The 25,007-nt window shown below is 43.8% G+C and overlaps 4 protein-coding genes across 4 annotated transcripts; all 4 read right to left on the minus strand.

Moving 5' to 3' along the window:
- Positions 1-1,502: 1,502 nt before the first annotated feature.
- Positions 1,503-4,196, minus strand: LOC121619956 (saxitoxin and tetrodotoxin-binding protein 1-like). Its single transcript, XM_041955901.1, has 6 exons — positions 4,071-4,196; positions 3,703-3,848; positions 2,861-2,952; positions 2,169-2,294; positions 1,925-2,044; positions 1,503-1,537 (listed from the first exon to the last, which is right to left on the minus strand). The coding sequence occupies exons 1-6, from the start codon at positions 4,194-4,196 to the stop codon at positions 1,503-1,505; spliced, it is 645 nt and encodes a 214-aa protein (XP_041811835.1).
- A 3,451-nt stretch (positions 4,197-7,647) lies between these two features.
- On the minus strand, positions 7,648-10,464 carry LOC121619155. Its single transcript, XM_041954777.1, has 6 exons — positions 10,333-10,464; positions 9,562-9,707; positions 8,471-8,535; positions 8,049-8,213; positions 7,859-7,963; positions 7,648-7,762 (listed from the first exon to the last, which is right to left on the minus strand). The coding sequence occupies exons 1-6, from the start codon at positions 10,450-10,452 to the stop codon at positions 7,719-7,721; spliced, it is 645 nt and encodes a 214-aa protein (XP_041810711.1). The 5' UTR covers positions 10,453-10,464; the 3' UTR covers positions 7,648-7,718.
- A 2,024-nt stretch (positions 10,465-12,488) lies between these two features.
- Positions 12,489-20,866, minus strand: LOC121619957 (saxitoxin and tetrodotoxin-binding protein 1-like). The gene is made up of 6 exons (XM_041955902.1): positions 20,735-20,866; positions 19,652-19,797; positions 17,007-17,098; positions 14,813-14,938; positions 14,434-14,553; positions 12,489-12,652 (listed from the first exon to the last, which is right to left on the minus strand). Exons 1-6 carry the CDS (start codon positions 20,864-20,866, stop codon positions 12,489-12,491), a joined length of 780 nt encoding a protein of 259 aa, XP_041811836.1.
- A 548-nt stretch (positions 20,867-21,414) lies between these two features.
- Positions 21,415-24,221, minus strand: LOC121619156. The gene is made up of 6 exons (XM_041954778.1): positions 24,090-24,221; positions 23,319-23,464; positions 22,228-22,292; positions 21,806-21,970; positions 21,616-21,720; positions 21,415-21,519 (listed from the first exon to the last, which is right to left on the minus strand). Exons 1-6 carry the CDS (start codon positions 24,207-24,209, stop codon positions 21,476-21,478), a joined length of 645 nt encoding a protein of 214 aa, XP_041810712.1. The 5' UTR covers positions 24,210-24,221; the 3' UTR covers positions 21,415-21,475.
- Between the last annotated feature and the right edge of the window lie 786 nt (positions 24,222-25,007).

Genomic DNA, 25,007 nt, shown 5'->3' on the forward strand with positions numbered 1-25,007 from the left:
AAATTTTCCACCCCCTACCCGAACAAGGGTCTGTATCCAATCCCTACTTTCATCTTTTGACTCTACCTCTTTATTTTCTACCCCCCACCCGAACCAGGGTTTGCATTCCCACACCGCTTTTATTGGTGCAGTTGGTGAGAGGCAGGGGTAGATGATGGTAGTGCGGCAATTGGCAGTTACATCTCGGCCTGTGGTAGCATTGTAGCAGCTAACAATAGCTAAAGCGGTGGTAGTATGATAGTATCTTAGCAGTTAGTACTGGTAGCTAGCAGTTAACATTAACAGTACAGATGAATCTAGCTTTATTGTCTTCTTCTGTTCCTCTTAGCAGGTAGCGGTTAGCATTTAGCATTAGCATTAGCATTGGCATAGGCTAAATGCTAGCATCGGGACTGTATTGTCTTCTTCTGTTCTTCCTAGCGGTTAGCATTAGCATTAGCATTAGCTAAATGTAGCATCAGTACTGGCCACTACCTGGAGCATCTAAACAGGCCTGGGTCAGTTGAACGTGGCAGTGCTGTTTGGATTGTGTAGGAGCAGTGTGAACTGGCACTGGGGGGGGTGACTCTGGGACGCCGGAGTTCACCGCCTAGCCTCCTGGAGGTGTAGTGGGACTAAGTAGGCGAAACACTGTTGAAGGGAGGTTTCTACCTGATGACCCCCAGAGACGTGTTAGGAATCACTGCTCTTTGGCAGGTATAGAGGCAGATTAGGGCTCCAAGGTTCTTCACTGAGAATGAATCCTCTTTTTGAGCACAAGTATCTTGTGTTTAAATTAACTATCCAATCACGTGTTGACAAAGTGTTGACCCTCGCTCCATCCTCGCTGTGAACCACTGAGCCTTTCAATCATGATGCTATCACCTGTCACCAATCAGCCTGTTTACCTGTGGAATGATCCAAACAGGTGTTTTTGGAGCGTTCCACATTTTTCCCAGTCTTTAGTTGCTCCTGTACCAACATCTTTGAAACATGTTGCTGCATCAGATTCAGAATCAGCAGATATTTACAGAAACAGTAAATATATTAACTTTGTGCTGTTTTCAGGTGAGTTTCTGCCAGAAAGGACGAGCAGGTGACCACATTCTGTCTTATTGATGTTTCACACTGCGTCACAACGTCTTCATTATTATATTATATTATTATTACTTTTGTACTTTTACTACAGTCAAATCTTAAATGTAGGATTTTTACTTGAAACAGAGCATTTTACAGAGTGATATTTTTACTGAAGTAAAAGATCTGCACACTTCTTCCAGCTCTGCTCAGACCTCAGTGTATCATCAGTCAGACAAAAATAGAAACTTTAAGTGCTGATAAAACCCACTGAGACTTCACGCTGTGAGTCCAAACCAGCAGGCAGAAGCAAAGCAGCTCTGAGATAAACAGAGTTATTGGTTTGACGTAAAGAAAGACACACACAGGTTTTAGCGTTTGCTTTGCTTTATTTGTGAAAGGTTGATGTGACGTGTTGACACTCGGATGTGTGTTTGGTCCTACATCTACTCTGCGGACGCTTTAGCATCAGGACAAAACTCTGTGAGGAGACAAGAGGACAATCAGCGTCTGTCTAAAACTTAAGGTCCCACACATCCAGATCAGTTTCCTGTCTAACCCTCCTCAGCTCTCTGATGTGGCCTAATCATGTCATAGTGATGTCATCAGACAACAAACATCTCAGCTACAGGCTGGAAAGACGTGGCTATTTACTGGGCTGGAAGGCTCGAATGAAAGATCCAGGTGCATGATGGGAAATGGAGTGAATGTTCACTTCATTTCTCCACATTCTTCAGCGTGACCTGCTATCACGTTAGCTGTCGTCTTCTGAACCACTGAGAAAACATGTGAAGTGTCTGAACAGGCTCTTCTGCAGGTCATCATCACCTGAGCTGCAGGTGATTCAGGCTGCTTAACAGTAACTCACCTGCGACTCCGTCGTAGTTGAACGGGGCGTCGTGATCGAATCCCAGACACTTGGCCAGTTTCTGATGATCGTCGTGGGCCGATTTCAGCAGCTCAACATCCTTATGATGCCCGTGCCTCTCTGATACACACACACAAACGCACACACAGAAACACACACACAAACACGCACAGTTCAAAATGTTGAATTTTTCCTTTGAGTTCCTATTGTAAAGAGAGCATCGTGTGTGTGTGTGAGTGTTTACTGTAGCTGAGCAAGTATTTGGCATGTGCGCCTTTGTAGACCACGGTCAGACAGTCGGAGCAGGTCTCAAAGAGATCCACTTCGCTGGACTTGTTGTAGTGAGTCACACTGCCGTCCTTCAGCTTCTCTAATACACACAGACAGATAACACAGATCATCACCATCACAACAACAACAACAACAACAACAACAAAGGCAGCAGCAGTAATACAATGGTCGTAACAAGAAGAGGAAGAATAATAAAAAGCAGAAATATTGCAGCATCAGTCATAATAATAACAAATATGAATGAAAATATTGACAATATGATCATTGTGTTAATACTAGTTCAAGTAAAACTGTCACTACCACTTTATCATGTACCTTTACTATACTTACACAGTAATATGATATATTATATATATCATAATAATATATATATATATACTATTGTATACCTATACTGTAATTATATAATACGAACAGATGGATTTTAAAGCTTTAACATTGTTTGATATCTCTTTTTCTGTGATTTTCTTCCACTTATTGTTATTATTACCAAATTAATTATTGTCAGTATCACTTCATGCTTCCTCAGACAGGAAACAGGTCGACAAAAAACAAACAAACAGACAAACAAAACCTTCACAACACCAAAGCAAAGACAATGTGTGTGTGTGTGTGTGTGTGTGTGTGCAGGTCAGTGTGACTCACGTTCATCGGCGGTGCGCAGTGTGTGGTGTTCAGAGTCGGAGGGGTCAGAGGGTATCGATATCCTCATGAAGTAATGAGTACAGTCCTTACCACTGAAAATGAGACGACACAAACCAGGTTTTTTAAAAACAGCATTTTCTCTGATTTCATGGATTTATCGACATTAATTCACGACGACGTCAAAATAATAAGTGAATGATGTCTGTGTGTCGAGGTTTGGCTTCAGAGACTTCAGACCAAGAAACAGACGAGGACCAACACAACCGGTCCAGGTGTACTACAACTGTACTGGTATTATTAGGTACTTGCATCAATATTCAATCAGAAACTACCCAAATGTAAGTACTTGTATAATTTAATGCCAACATGAACAACACAAGAGAGGTTTGTGCTTTTAGCTTGATTCCAGAGGAGCTATTAGCCGACGTTACAATGTGTCTCACACGGTTTTATAGGGCTAACATCAATGCTAGCTTCGCCAACAGGCTAGCATCACCTGCACTTTAAGTAATGTTAACAACCGGCCATTGCATTTCACATCACATCAACACATTGAAGTCTGGAGCAGCCAATGGAAGAGAGACCAGACTCTCATCCCATTGGCTCACAGACCTGAAGGTGAGCCGAAGTCAGCAGCTGGACCTTCGCACTTCTTCCAGCGGTCGTAGAGGGCAGAGGTATCACTACATCATCTCATTACAGAAAAGTCTGAGATGACATCATTTGCTTTCTTGCTGACAGTTAGATGACAAGTCAGACCAAGTATGAAACCAGAACCAGCAGCGACCCGACTCGAAACAACATAAACCACTATTTAAATCGGTTACGCTGACAGCACTCACTGATGCATGTTGGTCTCATTGTACGTGATGGTGGTGTTGTCAGAGTCGATTCGGAGCTCCACTTTGGAGCTGGTGAGGTTTACCAGCAGGTCTTCGTCACTGGCATTGTGAGTGACGGACCAGACCAGAACCCAATCCCCAGAAATCTGCAGGAGGAGGAGGACAGGTGAGGGTCAGACACATCTAAAGCTGGGACACTGAGGACCACCTGCTCCTCTGTAGACAGTACACCTGTACATCACTGCAGCAAGGTGAGACATTTTATCAGATACGATTAGAACCGGGATAAGACTCATACCAGTGTGCATGTAAACGCACTTATTGATCTGTCCTGCTCCGGAGGGACGGACGTCTCGTCTCAGACTCACCTTGTGCAGGTCTTTTGTTGCCAGCGTTCTATTCAGGATGTCACAGTCGTTGTGGTCCGAATCTGCGTTTGTGCCGATCGCTGCCAGCAGCAGCAGCAGCAGCGCCGCTCGCTTCAAAACACTCATCCTGCTCTGAGATAGAAATCAAACACACCCTGCTCAGTGCTCTGTCAGGACAGCGGAGTGACAGGAGGTGAGCACGGCATATAACTACCCCCGGCGGCCCCCGCAGGTCGCCCGCCGGCCCCCGCAGGCTCCTGCCGGCCCTGAATCGGTCCAAAGTGTGTGTGTGCTCAGTGTGTTATCAAACTCTGACTTAACCTTTGATTTAATTCTGCATCTGTTTAAAGTCTGTTTCATTTATTTGTATTAAAAGGGTTAGAGGAGACAAGAAGAGTGATTACACTCAGCATTTTTGCATTGGCTCCCTGTCTCTGAGCACCACCTGTCTGTCAGGAAGAGGTCTTCAAGTGTCCAACATCTGATACAGAACCGAGGAAAACCTACCTGAGCCCAGCGTGCACGAATGCAACTCCTGAAATATAAAAAACAATCTTCAAAGAATGACTGCAAAGTCAGAGAATCTCCAAAAATCATGTTGATATGCTTCAAAGACTAAACAGAAGATCAGCTGTCAATCGATCATTTTCCAATGTCATATCTGTCAAACATAATGATCATCAAAGATCAGATCTCATAATGACGACTTCTGTATCTCATACTTACAACATCTCATACAAGAGATCTTTCTGCGACAGAGTTTTCTCACAATCATGAGATCTTGTCTCGAGTCAACAACCTGAAGTGGATCTGGAACTTTTCCACAGTGGGTCCATGAATGGGAACGAGGTCGTCCTGGGTCGAAATCCGAAAGGACAAGTTTACCGACGTCCACCCACACAGACGGACAGACGCTGACTTTCTGTCCAGATAAACGCTGACGAAGGCTTTTCAGCACGCAGCCTTGAATAAAGTTTGCTGTTCATCAGCAAATAATCCCAAGAAGGAAAACAACAATTCTGCGTTATTCTTTAAATCGTTGGAAAGACACATGAAGTTGAAGCTGAACGTGTGATTGGTCCACACGTCAGTCTGTTCTGGTGCTGCCCCACAAGTCAGTGGCACATTGTCAGCCTAAAACATGACAGAAAAGGTCATTTTGATGGATTTTGCCACTTTATTGTCAGTCTCGGTCGGATTTTTGGGTCATAATCACGCTCTGAGCTGATGACACCCACAATGCTTTGGGGGTGAAGCAGAACATACATTGTTGCCATGAAGTTAACGAGCTAGTTCGCTGTAACCGACAGCGCCATCTTTTTAGCCTGTATTTGTTTACATTTAGTCAAAGTGTCTCCATTAACAGTGTGCTGAATTAGCTGTTAGCAGCTCCTGTTAGCAACTCCTGTTCGCTGCTCTTGTTAGCAGCTCTTGTTAGCGGCTCCTGTTAGCTGCTCCTGTTAGCGGCTCCTGTACGCTGCTCCTGTTAGCGGCTCCTGTTGGCGGCTTCTGTTGGCTGCAGCAGCTCAGAGAGGTAGGGCGGGGCGAGGTCATTGAGGGATTTAAAAGTAAATAAAAGAATTTTAAAATGTATCCTAAAAGGTATTGGCAGCCAGTGTAGTGAGGCTAAAATGGGAGAAATGTGCTCACGTTTGCATGTGCCAGTTGAAAGACGTGCAGCAGCGTTTTGCACCATCTGAAGACAGCCGATGGAGGACCCCCTAACCCCCACATAAAGTGCGTTACAGTAATCCAGCCTAGTGGTCACAAAGGCGTGGATTACTGTCTCAAAGTGCTGCCTGGAAAGAACTGATTTAATTTTGGCCAGCTGCCTCAACTGGAAGAAGCTCGATTTAACGACAGAGCTAATCTGATGGTCAAGCTTGAGATCCATGTCCATTTTGAATCCAAGGTTTGTGACGGTGGGCTTAATATACTGGGACATGGAACCAAGATTTACAAATGGGGGCCCACTGGTGCCACCAAAAACCATCACCTCTGTCTTTTTTTTCATTAAAATTTAAAAAGTTCATAGCCATCCAGGCCTTTATGTCATCGAGACATCTGAGTAGTCGTACAACAGAGTGTTCATCCCTCTTTTTGAGAGGGACATAAATCTGACTGTCATCTGCGTAACAGTGGAAAGAAATCCCATGCTTCCTGAGTATGGAGCCCAGTGGGAGCAAGTAGAGAGAGAAAAGAAGGGGACCTAAGACTGAGCCCTGTGGGACCCCACATGTGAGACGAGCAGAGGAGGACACAGAGTCACTAAGGCTGACACAGAAAGTTCGATCAGCTAGGTATGACCTGAACCACTCGAGTGCTGTGCCCCTGATACCCACCCACTGTTTTAAACGAGAGATTAAAAGTTCATGGTCCACTGTGTCAAATGCAGCAGTCAAATCTAAAAGCACAAGAATAACACAGTCACCAGAGTCAGTGGCTAAAAAGATATCATTAAAAACTGGATTGGAAGACCTCAAGAATTTTGTGCTCTTCCAGAAATGCCATTAGTTGTCTGCAAACTATCTTCTCGAGGATTTTTGAGAGAAAAGGAAATTTAGAAATAGGCCTATAATTTGCAAGAAGAGCAGTGTCTAGTCCTGGTTTTTTAATCATAGGCTGCACTACTACATGTTTGAAATTTTCAGGGACCACACCTGAGGACAAACTGCTGTTGATGAGTGACAGAACAGAGGACCCTATAGTGGGGAGAACCTCTTTGAATAGTTGGGGAGGGACCACATCATCCGGGGAACCTGAGGGCTTCAACTGACCAACAGTCTTCTGTAACGACGACAGAGTTACAGGCTCAAACCTGTCAAAGACAGCAGAGCAGGGCACACAGACTGAAGAGTCATATGCAGGGGGTGAGATTAAAGCCCTAGTGGAGGCAACCTTGTCAATGAAAAAGTGAAGAAAATGTTCACACACAGCAGGGGAGGACTCAATACAGACAGTTTGAGGGGCATTGAGAAGCGAGTCAATGGTCTTAAACAGGACACGAGGCTTATGACAGTTCGAAAGAATAATCTCAGAAAAATATTTCCTTTTCGCATCTTGCACAGTTTTCTGATAATGACGCCAGGAGTCCCTCAAAATTTGAAATGACACCTGCAGTTTGTCCCTTTTCCACTTTCGCTCAGCACGACGGCACTCGCGTCTGACAGCACGAGTTAGCTGCTCTTGTTAGCTGCTTCTGTTGGTGGCTTCTGTTGGCGGCTCCTGTTAGCAGCTCTTGTTAGCTTGTCCTGTTAGCGGCTCCTGTTGGCGGCTTCTGTTAACAGGACCACTGTGATACTGAAGAAACTTCGTGGTGATGAAGTTCGGTCACTTTTCTGTGACTTCTATGTGGGTTTATGGATGCTTATTTATGTTGAGCGTCAGAGAGACATCTGGAGAGTTTCAGTCAAGCTGAGGTCAGAAATCTGTGTGTCATGTCCTTCACCTCACACTGCCTCACCTGTGAGCCTCTCCACCCTCCTTTAACTCTCCTGCTGAGGCCTCACAGCCTGAAACTCTGTGTTACATCATTTTATTGATGACAAAAATCATGAATAAAAACACATACCGCACGTTCGATGTTTGAGTCAGTTTTATTTTATTCCAGTTTGGAATATTTGTTTGTCATAAAAGCAGCGTTTGACTTCAGGTGAGAGACAGCTTCACGCCCTCGCCTTCCTTACAGAAACCTGCAGAGAGAAAGACAGAGACAAAGACGTCAGCTGTGGCCGATATCACGAAACTTGATTCCACTGTTTAATCAGACGGGTTCAAAGGTGAAGCACCGTTCTTGGTGTCGTAGTGGAAGTCCGGTTCCCCGGAGAAGCCGAGGCAGCTCGCTTGCTGCTTGAAATGTTCCAGGTCTGCGTCCGTCAGGGTCGACTCTCTACCTGGAAACAAAGTAGAAAAGCAGGTTGCGTTGCAATATTTCACATAAAATGAGTTCTTTTCTCTCTCTGACTCGTTCCTCCCTACCCATCAGATAAACAGCATTAGTGGTGAACTGCTCCCTGGTATTGGTGCTGTCAAGCTTAACTAAGTCAAGGAACTTTTCCAGGTTTCTGGCAGTGGAGATGCCGCTGAAGACCACACAGCCGTCACAGCTCGGCAGCAGGTGGAACTCTGTGGTGATGTTGCCCACTGAGGAATGAAAGGTGGAAAGAATAAAACATTATTGTCCATCTGAAACAGATCCTGTATATTTAGCTCTGAGACTGGAAACACAGAACATGTGTGTTGTAAATTCAAATAACAAGAAAGACAGATGACCTTTCAGTTTACCTGCAGAGGATTGTGTTACAAGTTGAAAACTAGAGCCTGCAGCTGTGCTAGTTATTGCTATGCTAGTTAATGTAACAGAACTAACACACAGTATGGAGTCAGGTCAGGTAACTTACTGGATGATGTTGCAGTGTCGCCGTCAATAGATGTGTTGAAAGTTGAGCCAAAGCAGGTTCCATTTCTGGTAACAGCAGGAGAAAAGAGGAAAAGAGGAAGAGCTGAGTTCATGTTCTGGTTTAGGACTTCTTGTCCATGTCGGCAGAAAAAGTTAAGACTCCTTCCACTGATGAAGACTGTGTGATTCGCTTGAAAGCTCTGTAAAGGTTAGTAATGGACCTTGAGTGCAGACTGTTCTGTTAAACTACTGTTTCTGAGGTCAAGATTCTCAACGTTTAAGCCCACACAGACAAAAAGTCTGAATTTCTATGAATCAAATATAACCTGAGCGTTTTGTGCTTCATGTCAACAGATTCATCTCCACTGATGGCTGCCTACCGCAGCGACCGCCCAAGAGTCGGCATAACATAACTAACTACATTAGTTTGTGGGGTTAGAGGTCACGCTGGAATAGCAACCGTGATTAGGACTGGAGCCGGTCTAACAATCAGCTGGTGGATGTGAAGAACCGACAACACCAGAGTTTAAGGTAAAAGGTTCTAAGAGGAGTCTGACTCAGCTAAGTACACAATGATGCCACTTAATCCTTCCCTTAACTCACACTAGCAACCAATTAGCCTTTGGTCAGCGTAGTTATTATTGTTTCTTCTTCCTGTCTTATTTCCTCACAGGTAGAACAGTGACCATATGTTCCTTCCTCCACACCGCTGCACTTTCCATTTTATTGCAGGCATCATTGAATTCTTTGGCGTGATGGATTGAAAGTTTGATGAGGCACAGATTTGCAAAGAGTGAATCGACGCACATCAGCAGCTGTTTTATGTTGAAACAAGAGGTTTTAGTGTGACAGTCAGATAAAACGGAGTATTATCTGCAAAGCAGTGGACGTCATGATTAGGACACACCAGGTGCAGCTTAATGCTAGAAAGAACATGAGAAAAAGGGACCTAAGAAGGCAAATTTATCATTTCTTGCAGGTTCTAACTGTGTTAAATATGTTTCCGCAACACTTTCTCAAACGTTTAACTGATTTACAGCAGCTACCACGTTGCATGTGTGTACAGTTGACACTGCTTTGCCATCGACTCACATGTCGTTCTCCTCATACATGACAACTTCTTTGGTGCTGTGCGGCGACGCGCTGATGTTCATCCAGGAGCTGTGGAGTGACTTCAGGATGGCTTTATATTCTTCAGAGTCAGAGTAACCCATGATGAAGTTCAACCTGCCATACATCTGACCACAAACATGCAGGCAGTCAGTGACAGCCATTCATGGAACAGGGGCTGAATAGCACCCCCTACTGCCAAAAGACAAGAGCAGCTATATAATACAGCAATATAACTGACACTCAGTCTTTCATCATATTGATCTTTTACCTCATTTTCTTACTCAGGGGAACCTGTTGTATGGCTGCCTGTGTTTGAACGCTCAAACTTTGGGAACTTACTGAAGGAAATAACAGGTTTCGTTCAGGTACAGATATGGATGTTGAGACTTGTATCATACAGGCAAAGGGAGCAAAACTTCCACCATACCTGGAAGTGCCGTAAACAGAACGTACACCGCGCTGCCTCTGTCTCAGTTCACATACATTGTTGTGGTCTGACCTGAGCCGGACCACAGAGTCACATCCTGTAAAACCTGTTGAAGTAGTTTTTCAATGTGCCGTGTGGAACCTTCTGGGTGTGTCAGAAATGTCCGGGTATTTATCTTTAAGAGATCATCGCTAACTCCAACTGTAATACTAATGCTAACACATGAGAGGCACAAACCGAGTTAAGGATTTTCAGCCACTGCTCGACTGCCTCAATGTCAACGCTAACCCAAAAACCCAGACGGGAGTCAGATGGGGGCTTACCATGCTGGGGTCGACCAGAGACAAAGGCTTGACCAAGGGCTCGCATTCCTCAGGAGTCAGAGCGGAGATGCTCAGAAACAGCCCTGCAACCAGGAAGAGACGGCTGAACCACAGATTCATGATGCTACAGCTGGTCAGCTTCAGAATCAGACTGGAAACAAGTACCAAGCAGATCAGAGACGATCGCTGCAGGACTGAACCTCACCGAGGCTCAGCCTTTAAAGAAGTTCAGCCTGGTTACAAGCTCGTGGACTTTTCCATTATTACATAAAAAGGTTTTTTTTCCGTTTCTGTTTTCTTTTTTTCCAGGGTTGTGTAAGTAATATTTAACTACCAGCCTGTCGCTCTTCGGTTCAAAGGGGATTTCAGGGTTTGCTGTGTTTGTTGGACTTCATAAGATAAGATGATCCTTTATTGATCCAGCGGGCAAATTTAGTTGTTGCAGCACAACGACAGAAATACGTACAAATAAATAGAGAAAGGAGACAATAAGTAACAGAAATATATAAAACTAAAATGAGAAAATAATAAAAACGAGAATCTATACAAGATCAATTGAAGATAAAAGTGACAGTGATGTGACGAACAGCAGTAAAATGAACAAGCCAGGAGATGATTTGATTTAGTGATGGAACCTAGTTTTTATCATTATTAATATAGAGATGTAGTATAATATATATGTATATATATATATATATATATATATATATATATATATATATATATATATATATGGTATAATATGGAATATAAATTAACTCAATGTGGCACGAAAAAGAAGAAAAAGAAGAAGAGGAAGACGAAGAGGCTCGAGCAGAAGCTGCTCTGGACTGGAGTGTTTTTTAAAAAACAAAGCAGGGAGGGAAGTCATCTGTTGAAGAACTGGGACCACCTGAGTCAGGGCTCCCGTCTGCGGACCACCTGCGAGGCTCAGATTTACCTTCTGTGATCTTCCTGCTGCAGCACAACTCTGCAAACACTGTTAGAAACACAGGAGCTCACATCAGTGCAGCACCTGAGTACATGTAGTCAGGTACATCCCTCCACTGATGCTGGCCGACGTTGATCGGTGTAGAACAGGCATCTCAAACCGGTTCCATAAAGGGCCGCGTGGCTGCAAGTTTTCATTCCAACCAAGGAGGAGCACACCAGGCTGGAATCAATTAATCAGCTGATCTCAGTCTTCAGCTGATAACTAAGTGATCCCTTGATGTTGATTGGTTGGCCTGATGTGCTCCTCCTGGGTTGGAATGAAAACCTGCAGCCACGCGGCCCTTTATGGAACCGGTTTGAGATGCCTGGTGTAGAACATAAATAACATTCGAGCCGGCCGGCCTGAGGAGACTTCCTGTGTGTTCTACACAGCTGTGTGACCCCCCATGTAAGCTAACGCTAAGTTAGACGGCACGGTGTGTTCCAGTGTCTGACTCTGGATTTAATGACTGTGTTGATTATGAATGTAAATTAAAATCCTATTAGAGCGCAGCCATTCTGCCTCACAGGACTCTTCATTCAACAGCAGCTTCATCCGGTCCTGATGGCAGCTCAGCACTCGCTCAGCACTCGCTCTGTGTTTGGACATTTCACTACGCAAATCTGGTTTATGTGCACCGCTGCATATGTTGGTATGCTACCACCACCTGTACACCACCTCTGCATCACCTGTACATCACCTGTACACAACCTGTAGATCACCTGTACATCACCTGTACATCACCTGTACACAACCTGTACACCACCTCTGCATCACCTGTACATCACCTGTACACAACCTGTAGATCACCTGTACATCACCTGTACACAACCTGTACACCACCTCTGCATCACCTGTACATCACCTGTACACAACCTGTAGATCACCTGTACATCACCTGTATATCACCTGTACACAACCTGTATATCACCTGTACATCACCTGTATATCACCTGTATATCACCTGCACATCACCTGTATAGCACCTGTACATCACCTGTACACAACCTGTACATCACCTGTGCATCACCTGTATATCACCTGTACATCATCTGTACATCAGGTGATCAGAGTGAAACTGTTGGAAGGAATGTGAATCCCCCATGTGCACATATGTCTGCGTCCTTGCTCGACCAATGAAAAGGAAGAATTTAAAACAAGTTCAGAACTCTGCAGCGTACCTTCAACAGGGGAAAGAGTAAAACTGCCCGGGCTTTGGTCCGTTCTCCCAGAAACTCAGCTTCAGACCTGATGACTCCATCTTGAATATGTGCAGGAAGTGACGACACAGCGTCTCCTTGTTGGGATCAGCGGGTTTGACGTCACGGAGCGCTGCTGTACCGCCGCCTGGTGTTGGGATGAACTACAAACTACAAACTACAATTTCTTTTTCAACACAACAAACAAAACTGATACAACTCAATCCTAACAAAAATGGCATTATTATTTACATTCTTCTTCTTATTATTGTTGTTACAATTTCCCAGGAATATCAAAATATACAAATATAATAATGAATAATGAAAGATGGAAATTATTTTTGTTCTTCTATTTGTTCTTTTTTTATTGGTTATTTGTCTGCAAAGGACTATTAAATTAAAATGTAAAGAACCTCCTCTGCTGAAACAACTCTCCCTCGCTGTTCATTTTTTTTGTTTTTACATTTCCCTGTTATGATCCAAACACCAGACTGAGCCAGATTTATTCCAAACGTGATCTTGTTTTACAGAGGTGGAGAAAACAATCAATCAATCAATAATCAAACTGTGTTTCCTGTTAATACCTGAGTCCAGGTATTAATCTCCTTTATCCAATCACGTGTTGACAAAGTGTTCAGACCTCAGTGTAACATCAATCAGACTAAAACAGAAATAAGTGCTGATAAAACCCACTGAGACTTCACGCTGTGAGTCTAAACCAGCAGGCAGAAGCAAAGCAGCTCTGAGATAAACAGAGTTATCGGTTTGACGTAAAGAAAGACACACACAGGTTTTAGTGTTTGCTTTATTTGTGAAAGGTTGATGTGACGTGTTGACACTCGGATGTGTGTTCGGTCCTACATCTGCTCTGAGGACGGTTTAGCATCAGGACAAAACTCTGTGAGGAGACAAGAGGACAATCAGCGTCTGTCTAAAACTAAAGGTCCCACACATCCAGATCAGTTTCCTGTCTAACCCTCCTCAGCTCTCTGATGTGGCCTAATCATGGCATAGTGATGTCATCAGACAACAAACATCCAGTGGCAGTTTGCGGCACCGGGGCTCCACAGGGTACTGTGCTCTCTCCTTTCCTCTTCACCCTCTACACATCGGACTTCAGATACAAAACAACCAGCTGCCCCCTCCAGAAGTTCTCTGATGATACAGCCATCGTTGGATGTGTATCGCAGGGGAACGATTTGGAATACAGGGAACTAACTTTGTCGACTGGTGTGGACTAAACCACCTGCACATCAATGCCGGCAAGACCAAGGAGATGGTGATTGACTTCCGCAGGAAAGCACCACAGACTACATCCAGGGTCTGGACATTGAGATCGCGGAGGAAAACAAATACCTGGGTGTACACCTCAACAATAAACTGGACTGGACACTAACACTGATACCCTGTCCAGGAAGGGCCAACGTCGTCTTCATCTCCTGAGAAGACTGAGGTCCTTTGGAGTATGTAGGACATGACTGAGGACTTTCTATGACTCTGTGGTTGCATCTGCAGTCTTTCACTCAGTGGTCTGCTGGGGCTGTGGAAGCTCTGAGAGGGACAGAAAGAGACTAAACAAACTGGTCAGGAGAGCTGGTTCTGTCCTGGACTGCCCTCTGGACACCACTGAGGATGTAGGTGAGCCAAGCTGACATCCATCATGGACAACCCCTCCCACCCCCTGCATGACACAGTGGGGGCCCTCAGCAGCTCCTTCAGTAACAGACTGCTGTATCCACCCTGAAGAAGGAACTACCACAGGTCCTTCATACCAACAGCTGTCAGAGTTCAGCTCCAGCATCAGTTAATGCAGCTCTGGGTCCAGATTCACACTGTTACTGTAAAACATCCTTCTATGTCATACATGCTGTAACCTGAGCAGTATTACATTGCTTTTCCCTTAAATACTGCACTATGTATATATATCACCTGTGGATTCGAAGAACCGGAACGGGGCATCATGAGCAAATCCCAGACACTCGGCCAGTTTCTGATGATCGCCGTGGGCCGATTTCAGCTGCTCAAGATCCTTATGATGCCCGTACCTCTCTGATACACACACACACACACACACACAGAAACACACACACACACACACACAGACACACACACAGACACACACACAGACACATAGACACACGCACGCACACACACACGCAGACACACACACACACACAGACACACACACACACAGACACACACACGCACACACAGTTCAAATTGTGAAACTTGTCCTTTAAGTTCCTATTGTAACAACAGCAATATGTGTTATATGTGTGTGTGTGTGTGAGTGTGAGTGTGTGTTTACTGTAGCTGAGCACATAATTGGCGAGTGAGCCTTTGTAGACCAGGATCAGACAGTCGGAGCAGGTCTCATAGAAAACCCCTTCACCGGACTCGTTGAAGTGAGTCACAACACCATCACTCTCTATCCCTGATACACACAGACAGATAACACACATCATCACCATGACAACAACAACAACAGAGACAACAACAACAACAAGAAAGGCAGCGGCAGTAATACAATGGTCGTAACAAGAAGAGGAAGAATAATAAAAAGCAGAAATATTGCAGCATCAGTCATAATAATAACAAATATGAATGAAAATATTGACAATATGATCATTGTGTTAATACTAGTTCAAGTAAAACTGTCACTACCACTTTATCATGTACCTTTACTATACTTACACAATAACATTATAATATACTATGCCACACCAGAGACATAAAACACTGCAAACACCAAGGATGCTTACAGCTCTTCACCCCTCCCCCCACTGGGCCGATCTGATCACAACCTGGTTCATCTGCTACCTACTTACATACCTTTGGTGAGTAAACAACAGCCAGCCATCAGGTATGTAAAGACATGGTCAGAGGAGACCAGTATGGCACTGAGGGACTGTTTTGACACTGACTGGGAGGTGTTGTGCAGTCCTCATGGGGAGGACATCAACAGTTTGACAACATGCATGTCGGACCACATTAACTTCTGTGTGGACAACAATGTGCCGACCAGAAAGGTACGGTGTTTCCCAAATAACAAACCCTGGGTGTCCCCTGAACTGAAAACCCGACTGAATGAGAAGAAAGGGGTTTTTAAGTCTGGGGACGGAACTGAGTTGAAGAGGGTGCAGAGGGAACTGAGGCCACAGTAGCGACATGGCAGGGGCTGAGAGACTGGGAATGGGCAAATGAGCTGAACCTGTTTTTTAGAGGTTTGATTCTACCCCTGTTCCCTCCCCCAGTTACCAGACAGTATTACTTCTCTGCACCCCCTCCCTCCACCTTGGACCATCCCTGACACAAGTACCTGGGTGTCCACCTCAACAACAAACTGGACTGGTCCACTAACACTGATGTCCTGTACAGGAAGGACCAAAGTCGTCTCCTTCTTCTGAGAAGACTGAGGTCCTTTGGAGTATGTAGGACATTACTGAGGACTTTCTATGACTCTGTGGTTGTATCTGCAGTCTTTCACTCAGTGGTCTGCTGGGGCTGTGGAAGCTCTGAGAGGGACAGAAAGAGACTGAACAGACTGGTCAGGAGAGCTGGTTCTGTCCTGGACTGTCCTCTGGACACCACTGAGGATGTAGGTGAGCCAAGCTGACATCCATCATGGACAACCCCTCCCACCCCCTGCAGGACACAGTGGGGGCCCTCAGCAGCTCCTTCAGCGACAGACTGCTGTATCCACCCTGTAAGAAGGAACTACCACAGGTCCTTCATACCATCAGCTGTCAGAGTTCAACTCCAGCGTTGCTTAACTGGCACTTGTTTCCATACTCGGACTGTTCTTTGCAGTGATGTGTGATTTATCATGCACAAATATCTTGCAATAATTACTTTCTTTATTGACTCTCATTGAGTACTCTATCAGTACATAGTAGTATTCTACTGTGACATATATATATTTATTTCGGTGAAATATGATTAATGCTGGAGTCACCTGCTGTGCAATTTGTGTGAAATCTGTGAAATTCTATCGTATTTTTGGTAGTATGTTTTTATGGCAATTGTTGTTTTAGTTATTTGCGGCTATCTATAAATATATTTTACACATTTTTCTTTTATATACTAATTTGTATTAATGTGCTAATATTTAGTCAGCTTTTATTTCTCTATTTCTGTTGCTTTATTTTTTCCAACTGTCATCACCTGCTACTGTAATACCCAGATTTCTCCAGCTGGGGATTAATAAAGTCTATCTTATCTTATCTTATGTATACTGTCCCATACTGCACTCATACTTACTCTATACTATTTTATACCTATACTCTAATTATATAACATGAACAGATGGATTTTAAAGCTTGATTAAAGCTTTGATATCTCTTTTTCTGTGATTTTCTTCAAGTTATTATCATGATTAATTATTGTCAGTATCACTTCATGCTTCCTCAGACAGGAAACCAAACAAACAAAACCTTCACAACACCAAAGCAAAGACAGTGTGTGTGTGTGTGTGTGTGTGTGTGCAGGTCAGTGTGACTCACTTCCACCGCTGATGTGCAGTGTGTGGTGTTCAGAGTCGGGGGGGTCAGAGGGCATCGACATGTTCAAGAAGTATATGGCACAGTTCTTATCACTGAAAATGAGACGACACAAACCAGGTTCTTTAAAAACAGCATTTTCTCTGATTTCATGGATTTATGGACATTTATTCACGACGACGTCAGAATAATACGTGAATGATGTCTGTGTGTCGAGGTTTGGCTTCAGAGACTTCAGACCAAGAAACAGACGAGGACCAACACAACCGGTCCAGGTGTACTACAACTGTAATGGTATTATTAGGTACTTGCATCAATATTCAATCAGAAACTACCCAAATGTAAGTACTTGTTCTAGTTAATGCTGACATTAAAGGATCATCAGCGAATGTGCTGTTAAAGATTAGCTTTTCATCCAGAACAGGGAGTTAAAAAATACTCAATACCGTGTTTTTAATCTCTATATTTGATGTACATGTTTAGAATTTAGACATACACTACCAGTCAAAAGTCTGGACACACCTTCTCACTCAGTGGTTTTTTATTGTAGATTCACACTGAAGACATAAAACTACGATTGAACACATGTGGAATTATGTAGTCAACAAAAAGGGTTGAACAAACAATATGTTTTGTAGTTCAGATTGTTCGAAGTAGCCTCCTTTTGCTTTGATGACAGCTTTGCGCGCTCTTGGTATTCTCTCAGTCAGCTTCATGAGGCAGTCACCTGAAATGGTTTTCAGTTAACAGGTTTGCCATGTCAAGAGTTCATTTGTGGAATTTCTTATCTTCTTAATGTGTTTGAGACCATCAGTTGTGTTGTGGCAACAACCCACTCAGCTAAGTAAAGAGAAACGGCAGTCAGTCGTTACTCTAAGACAGGCATGTCAAACTCATTCCATAAAGGGCCGTGTGGCTGCAGGTTTCCGTTCCAACCAAGGAGGAGCACACCTGGCTGGAATCAATTAATCAGCTGATCTCAGTCTTCAGCTGATAACTAAGTGATCCCTTGATGTTGATTGGTTGGCCTGGTGTGCTCCTCCTTGGTTCGAACAAAAACCTGCAGCCACACGGCCCTTTATGGAATGAGTTTGACATGCCTGCTCTAAGACATCTGGAAGATTTCAAGAACTTTGAATCTATCCTCCAGCGCAGTCGCAAAAACCATCAAACGCTATGATGGAACTGGCTCTCATGACGACCTCCCCGGGAAAGGAAGACTTTTCTGCTGCAGAGGGCAAGTTCATCAGACTTACCAACCTCAGAAACGTAAATCAATAGCACCTCAGATTAGAGCCCACATAAGGCACATCTCAACATCAAGGAGACTGCATGAATCAGGCCTTCATGGTCGAATAGCTGCTAAGAAACCACGACTGAGGAAGAACAACAAGAAAAAGAGACTTGTTGGGCCAAGAAACACAACGAATGAACATTAGACAAGTGGACATCTGTACCTTGGTCTGATGAGTCCAAATTTCAGATTTTGGTTCCACCCACCAGGTCTTTGTGAGAACATTTGAGACAAAGACAGCACAAGACACTTACTAACACAGAACACAACCAGGCTTTTGACAAAGACAAGACTTGGAACAAACTTAGGCTGTGGCGTGGGTAAAAAACAAAATTAGACTAAAACACTATGGCGACAAAATTAGAAAACCAAAAACGCTCCCGAAGGAGGAAAACGGAACTGACCAACTGAAAGAACTAGATATGAAAAACTAACAACTCAAAATACACTCAGAGAAAATGGAGGAACAAGAATCTCAATAACAAAAGTAATCAAACAGAAAGTCACTCTTTAACGAGCAGAACAAATCGGCTAAGCTATGACCTAGGAAAAGAAAACAGAAACTAGGTTATTAAAGTTACAAACAAAAAACACTCACGAAAGGACTACGGCATGGAATCTCAAAACGGCAAGGGAAACGCAGACAACACTAAGGACGGTGGAACACGAACATAAAACAAGGCATGGACATGAACAAAGACAAGAACAAGACAAGAAACAAACTCACTGGAACTGTGGCAAATAAGAGACAAAGACAAACCAAGGAGACAATCACATAAAACACGGCGCGGACATGAACAAAGAAAACACAACAAAGAACACTCACTTATAGGGCTATGGCTATGGCTATGGCAAGGAAACGCAGACGGCAAAGTAGCGCAGACAATGACCCGAAAAAGACAGACTTATATACACAAGGGAGGAACACTAATGACACACAGGTGAACACGATCAGACAATCACAGGGGTGGGAAAACACAGGAAGTAAAGCAAATAAAGACACATAACATGAACCTTCAAAATAAAACAGGACATGACAAAAACCAGACAAAGACAACACATGTCATGGAAAACCATTTCAGGTGACTGCCTCATGAAGCTCATCGAGAGAATGCCAAGGGAGTGCAAAGCTGTCATCAAAATAAAAGGAGGCTACTTCTAAAATATAAAACATATTCTGGTTTGTTTAAGCCTTTTTTGTTTACTACATAATTCTATATGTGTTCCTTCATAGTTTTCATAGTTCCTCTTCAGTGAGAATTGACAATGTAGAAAGTAATAAAAATAAAGGAAAAAGAAACATAAAGAAACAACATAAACCACTATTTAAATCCGTTACGCTGACAGCACTCACAGGAACATGTTGTTCTCATTGAACATGATGGTGTTGTTGTCAGGGTACAGTCGGAGCTCCACTTTGGAGCTGGAGAGGAGTGTCATCAGGTCTGGGCCATACTGAACTTGAGAGACGGACCAGACCAGAGCCCAGTGCCCGAAAATCTGCAGGAGGAGGTGGACAGGTGAGGGTCAGACAGATCTAAAGCTGGGACACTGAGGACCTGCGGCTCCTCTGTAGACAGTACACCTGTACATCACTGCAGCAAGGTGAGACGTTAAACCACTGGAGGTTTACAGGTGAAGTTGATGTTTAATACTGAATATTTACCTTTACAGAGAAAGTCTGTGAACTCAGTGAGATGTCTCAACATCTATATTGATGAAACGTGGTTCAGACAGTCATGTTCCTCAGAGGATGAATCCTACAGACGAGTGATCGTCTGACTTTTCTTTTAGCGCCATCATCAGGTCAACATTTTAATATGTTTCAGTACTTTGGTTTATGAGCAAATACACGCAGAACTACAGACATTCCCAGCAGCCACAGCGACACTGTGTTTACTTACTTAATAGCAAATGCTAGCATGCCTATATGCTAAAATAAAATGGCAAATATGGTTGACATTATACCTGCTAAAAATCGGCATGCTAGCATTGTCACTGTTAGCCTGTTAGCATACATGCAACATTCATGCAATGTTGGCAGAATGGGAAGAATGGGAAATTCACCCATTATTCTCACTTATTGTTCACACATTATCCTGACCTGGTTAGCATTCATGCTAATCATGTAGCCACACCAGATAAACAGCCTAAATTAGCTACTTTTACTGTACATATACATGTTCATAGCAGTTTGTATATTTCACATGTGAAAATATACATTTCTCTTCTCGTTCTATTTCTGTTTGGCCTCAATTTGAAGCAAAGAAAAATGAAGCTCAGTCTTGAAATGACGGACTGTACAGAACAGAGTCATACGTGGACGTGAATAATCAGGTTCTTCTGTGCCATTTTAGAGACTCATACCAGTGTGCATGTAAACGCACTTATTGATCTGTCCTGCTCCGGAGGGACGGACGTCTCGTCTCAGACTCACCTTGTGCAGGTCTTTTGTTGCCAGCGTTCTTTTCAGGATGTCACAGTCTTTGTGGTCCGAATCTGCGTTTGTGCCGATCGCTGCCAGCAGCAGCAGCAGCAGCAGCAGCGCCGCTCGCTTCAAAACACTCATCCTGCTCTGAGATAGAAATCAAACACACCCTGCTCAGTGCTCTGTCAGGACAGCAGAGTGACAGGAGGTGAGCAAGAGGGCTTATAACTACCCCCGCCGGCCCCCGCAGGCTCCTGCCGGCCCTGAATCGGTCCAAAGTGTGTGTGTGCTCAGTGTGTTCAACATCTCATGCAAGAGATCTTTCTGCGAGAGAGTTTTCTCACAATCATGAGGTCTTGTCTCGAGTCAACAACCTGAAGTGGATCTGGAACTTTTCCACAGTGGGTCCATGAACAGGAACGAGGTCGTCCTGGGTCGAAAGTTTATCGACGTCCACCCACACAGACGGACAGACGTTGACTTTCTGTCCTGATAAACACTGACGAAGGCTTTTCAGCACACAAATCTGTGTGTCACGTCCTTCACCTCACACTGCCTCACCTGTGAGCCTCTCCACCCTCCTTTAACTCTCCTGCTGAGGCCTCACAGCCTGAAACTCTCTGTTACATCATTTTATTGATGACAAAAGTCGATCGTGAATAAAAACACATACCGCACGTTCGATGTTTGAGTCAGTTTTATTTTATTCCAGTTTGGAATATTTGTTTGTCATAAAAGCAGCGTTTGACTTCAGGTGAGAGACAGCTTCACGCCCTTGCCTTCCTTACAGAAACCTGCAGAGAGAAAGACAGAGACAAAGACGTCAGCTGTGGCCGATATCACGAAACTTGATTCCACTGTTTAATCAGACGGGTTCAAAGGTGAAGCACCGTTCTTGGTGTCGTAGTGGAAGTCTGGTTCCCCGGAGAAGCCGAGGCAGCTCGCCTGCTGCTTGAAATGTTCCAGGTCTGCGTCCGTCAGGGTCGACTCTCTACCTGGAAACAAAGTAGAAAAGCAGGTTGCGTTGCAATATTTCACATAAAATGAGTTCTTTTCTCTCTCTGACTCGTTCCTCCCTACCCATCAGATAAACAGCATTAGTGGTGAACTGCTCCCTGGTATTGGTGCTGTCAAGCTTAACTAAGTCAAGGAACTTTTCCAGGTTTCTGGCAGTGGAGATGCCGCTGAAGACCACACAGCCGTCACAGCTCGGCAGCAGGTGGAACTCTGTGGTGATGTTGCCCACTGAGGAATGAAAGGTGGAAAGAATAAAACATTATTGTCCATCTGAAACAGATCCTGTATATTTAGCTCTGAGACTGGAAACACAGAACATGTGTGTTGTAAATTCAAATAACAAGAAAGACAGATGACCTTTCAGTTTACCTGCAGAGGATTGTGTTACAAGTTGAAAACTAGAGCCTGCAGCTGTGCTAGTTATTGCTATGCTAGTTAATGTAACAGAACTAACACACAGTATGGAGTCAGGTCAGGTAACTTACTGGATGATGTTGCAGTGTCGCCGTCAATAGATGTGTTGAAAGTTGAGCCAAAGCAGGTTCCATTTCTGGTAACAGCAGGAGAAAAGAGGAAAAGAGGAAGAGCTGAGTTCATGTTCTGGTTTAGGACTTCTTGTCCATGTCGGCAGAAAAAGTTAAGACTCCTTCCACTGATGAAGACTGTGTGATTCGCTTGAAAGCTCTGTAAAGGTTAGTAATGGACCTTGAGTGCAGACTGTTCTGTTAAACTACTGTTTCTGAGGTCAAGATTCTCAACGTTTAAGCCCACACAGACAAAAAGTCTGAATTTCTATGAATCAAATATAACCTGAGCGTTTTGTGCTTCATGTCAACAGATTCATCTCCACTGATGGCTGCCTACCGCAGCGACCGCCCAAGAGTCGGCATAACATAACTAACTACATTAGTTTGTGGGGTTAGAGGTCACGCTGGAATAGCAACCGTGATTAGGACTGGAGCCGGTCTAACAATCAGCTGGTGGATGTGAAGAACCGACAACACCAGAGTTTAAGGTAAAAGGTTCTAAGAGGAGTCTGACTCAGCTAAGTACACAATGATGCCACTTAATCCTTCCCTTAACTCACACTAGCAACCAATTAGCCTTTGGTCAGCGTAGTTATTATTGTTTCTTCTTCCTGTCTTATTTCCTCACAGGTAGAACAGTGACCATATGTTCCTTCCTCCACACCGCTGCACTTTCCATTTTATTGCAGGCATCATTGAATTCTTTGGCGTGATGGATTGAAAGTTTGATGAGGCACAGATTTGCAAAGAGTGAATCGACGCACATCAGCAGCTGTTTTATGTTGAAACAAGAGGTTTTAGTGTGACAGTCAGATAAAACGGAGTATTATCTGCAAAGCAGTGGACGTCATGATTAGGACACACCAGGTGCAGCTTAATGCTAGAAAGAACATGAGAAAAAGGGACCTAAGAAGGCAAATTTATCATTTCTTGCAGGTTCTAACTGTGTTAAATATGTTTCCGCAACACTTTCTCAAACGTTTAACTGATTTACAGCAGCTACCACGTTGCATGTGTGTACAGTTGACACTGCTTTGCCATCGACTCACATGTCGTTCTCCTCATACATGACAACTTCTTTGGTGCTGTGCGGCGACGCGCTGATGTTCATCCAGGAGCTGTGGAGTGACTTCAGGATGGCTTTATATTCTTCAGAGTCAGAGTAACCCATGATGAAGTTCAACCTGCCATACATCTGACCACAAACATGCAGGCAGTCAGTGACAGCCATTCATGGAACAGGGGCTGAATAGCACCCCCTACTGCCAAAAGACAAGAGCAGCTATATAATACAGCAATATAACTGACACTCAGTCTTTCATCATATTGATCTTTTACCTCATTTTCTTACTCAGGGGAACCTGTTGTATGGCTGCCTGTGTTTGAACGCTCAAACTTTGGGAACTTACTGAAGGAAATAACAGGTTTCGTTCAGGTACAGATATGGATGTTGAGACTTGTATCATACAGGCAAAGGGAGCAAAACTTCCACCATACCTGGAAGTGCCGTAAACAGAACGTACACCGCGCTGCCTCTGTCTCAGTTCACATACATTGTTGTGGTCTGACCTGAGCCGGACCACAGAGTCACATCCTGTAAAACCTGTTGAAGTAGTTTTTCAATGTGCCGTGTGGAACCTTCTGGGTGTGTCAGAAATGTCCGGGTATTTATCTTTAAGAGATCATCGCTAACTCCAACTGTAATACTAATGCTAACACATGAGAGGCACAAACCGAGTTAAGGATTTTCAGCCACTGCTCGACTGCCTCAATGTCAACGCTAACCCAAAAACCCAGACGGGAGTCAGATGGGGGCTTACCATGCTGGGGTCGACCAGAGACAAAGGCTTGACCAAGGGCTCGCATTCCTCAGGAGTCAGAGCGGAGATGCTCAGAAACAGCCCTGCAACCAGGAAGAGACGGCTGAACCACAGATTCATGATGCTACAGCTGGTCAGCTTCAGAATCAGACTGGAAACAAGTACCAAGCAGATCAGAGACGATCGCTGCAGGACTGAACCTCACCGAGGCTCAGCCTTTAAAGAAGTTCAGCCTGGTTACAAGCTCGTGGACTTTTCCATTATTACATAAAAAGGTTTTTTTTTCCGTTTCTGTTTTCTTTTTTTCCAGGGTTGTGTAAGTAATATTTAACTACCAGCCTGTCGCTCTTCGGTTCAAAGGGGATTTCAGGGTTTGCTGTGTTTGTTGGACTTCATAAGATAAGATGATCCTTTATTGATCCAGCGGGCAAATTTAGTTGTTGCAGCACAACGACAGAAATACGTACAAATAAATAGAGAAAGGAGACAATAAGTAACAGAAATATATAAAACTAAAATGAGAAAATAATAAAAACGAGAATCTATACAAGATCAATTGAAGATAAAAGTGACAGTGATGTGACGAACAGCAGTAAAATGAACAAGCCAGGAGATGATTTGATTTAGTGATGGAACCTAGTTTTTATCATTATTAATATAGAGATGTAGTATAATATATATGTATATATATATATATATATATATATATATATATATATATATATATATATATATATATATGGTATAATATGGAATATAAATTAACTCAATGTGGCACGAAAAAGAAGAAAAAGAAGAAGAGGAAGACGAAGAGGCTCGAGCAGAAGCTGCTCTGGACTGGAGTGTTTTTTAAAAAACAAAGCAGGGAGGGAAGTCATCTGTTGAAGAACTGGGACCACCTGAGTCAGGGCTCCCGTC

This window comes from Chelmon rostratus, chromosome 16 (assembly GCF_017976325.1).
Source record: "Chelmon rostratus isolate fCheRos1 chromosome 16, fCheRos1.pri, whole genome shotgun sequence".
Taxonomy (NCBI): Eukaryota; Metazoa; Chordata; class Actinopteri; order Chaetodontiformes; family Chaetodontidae; genus Chelmon; species Chelmon rostratus.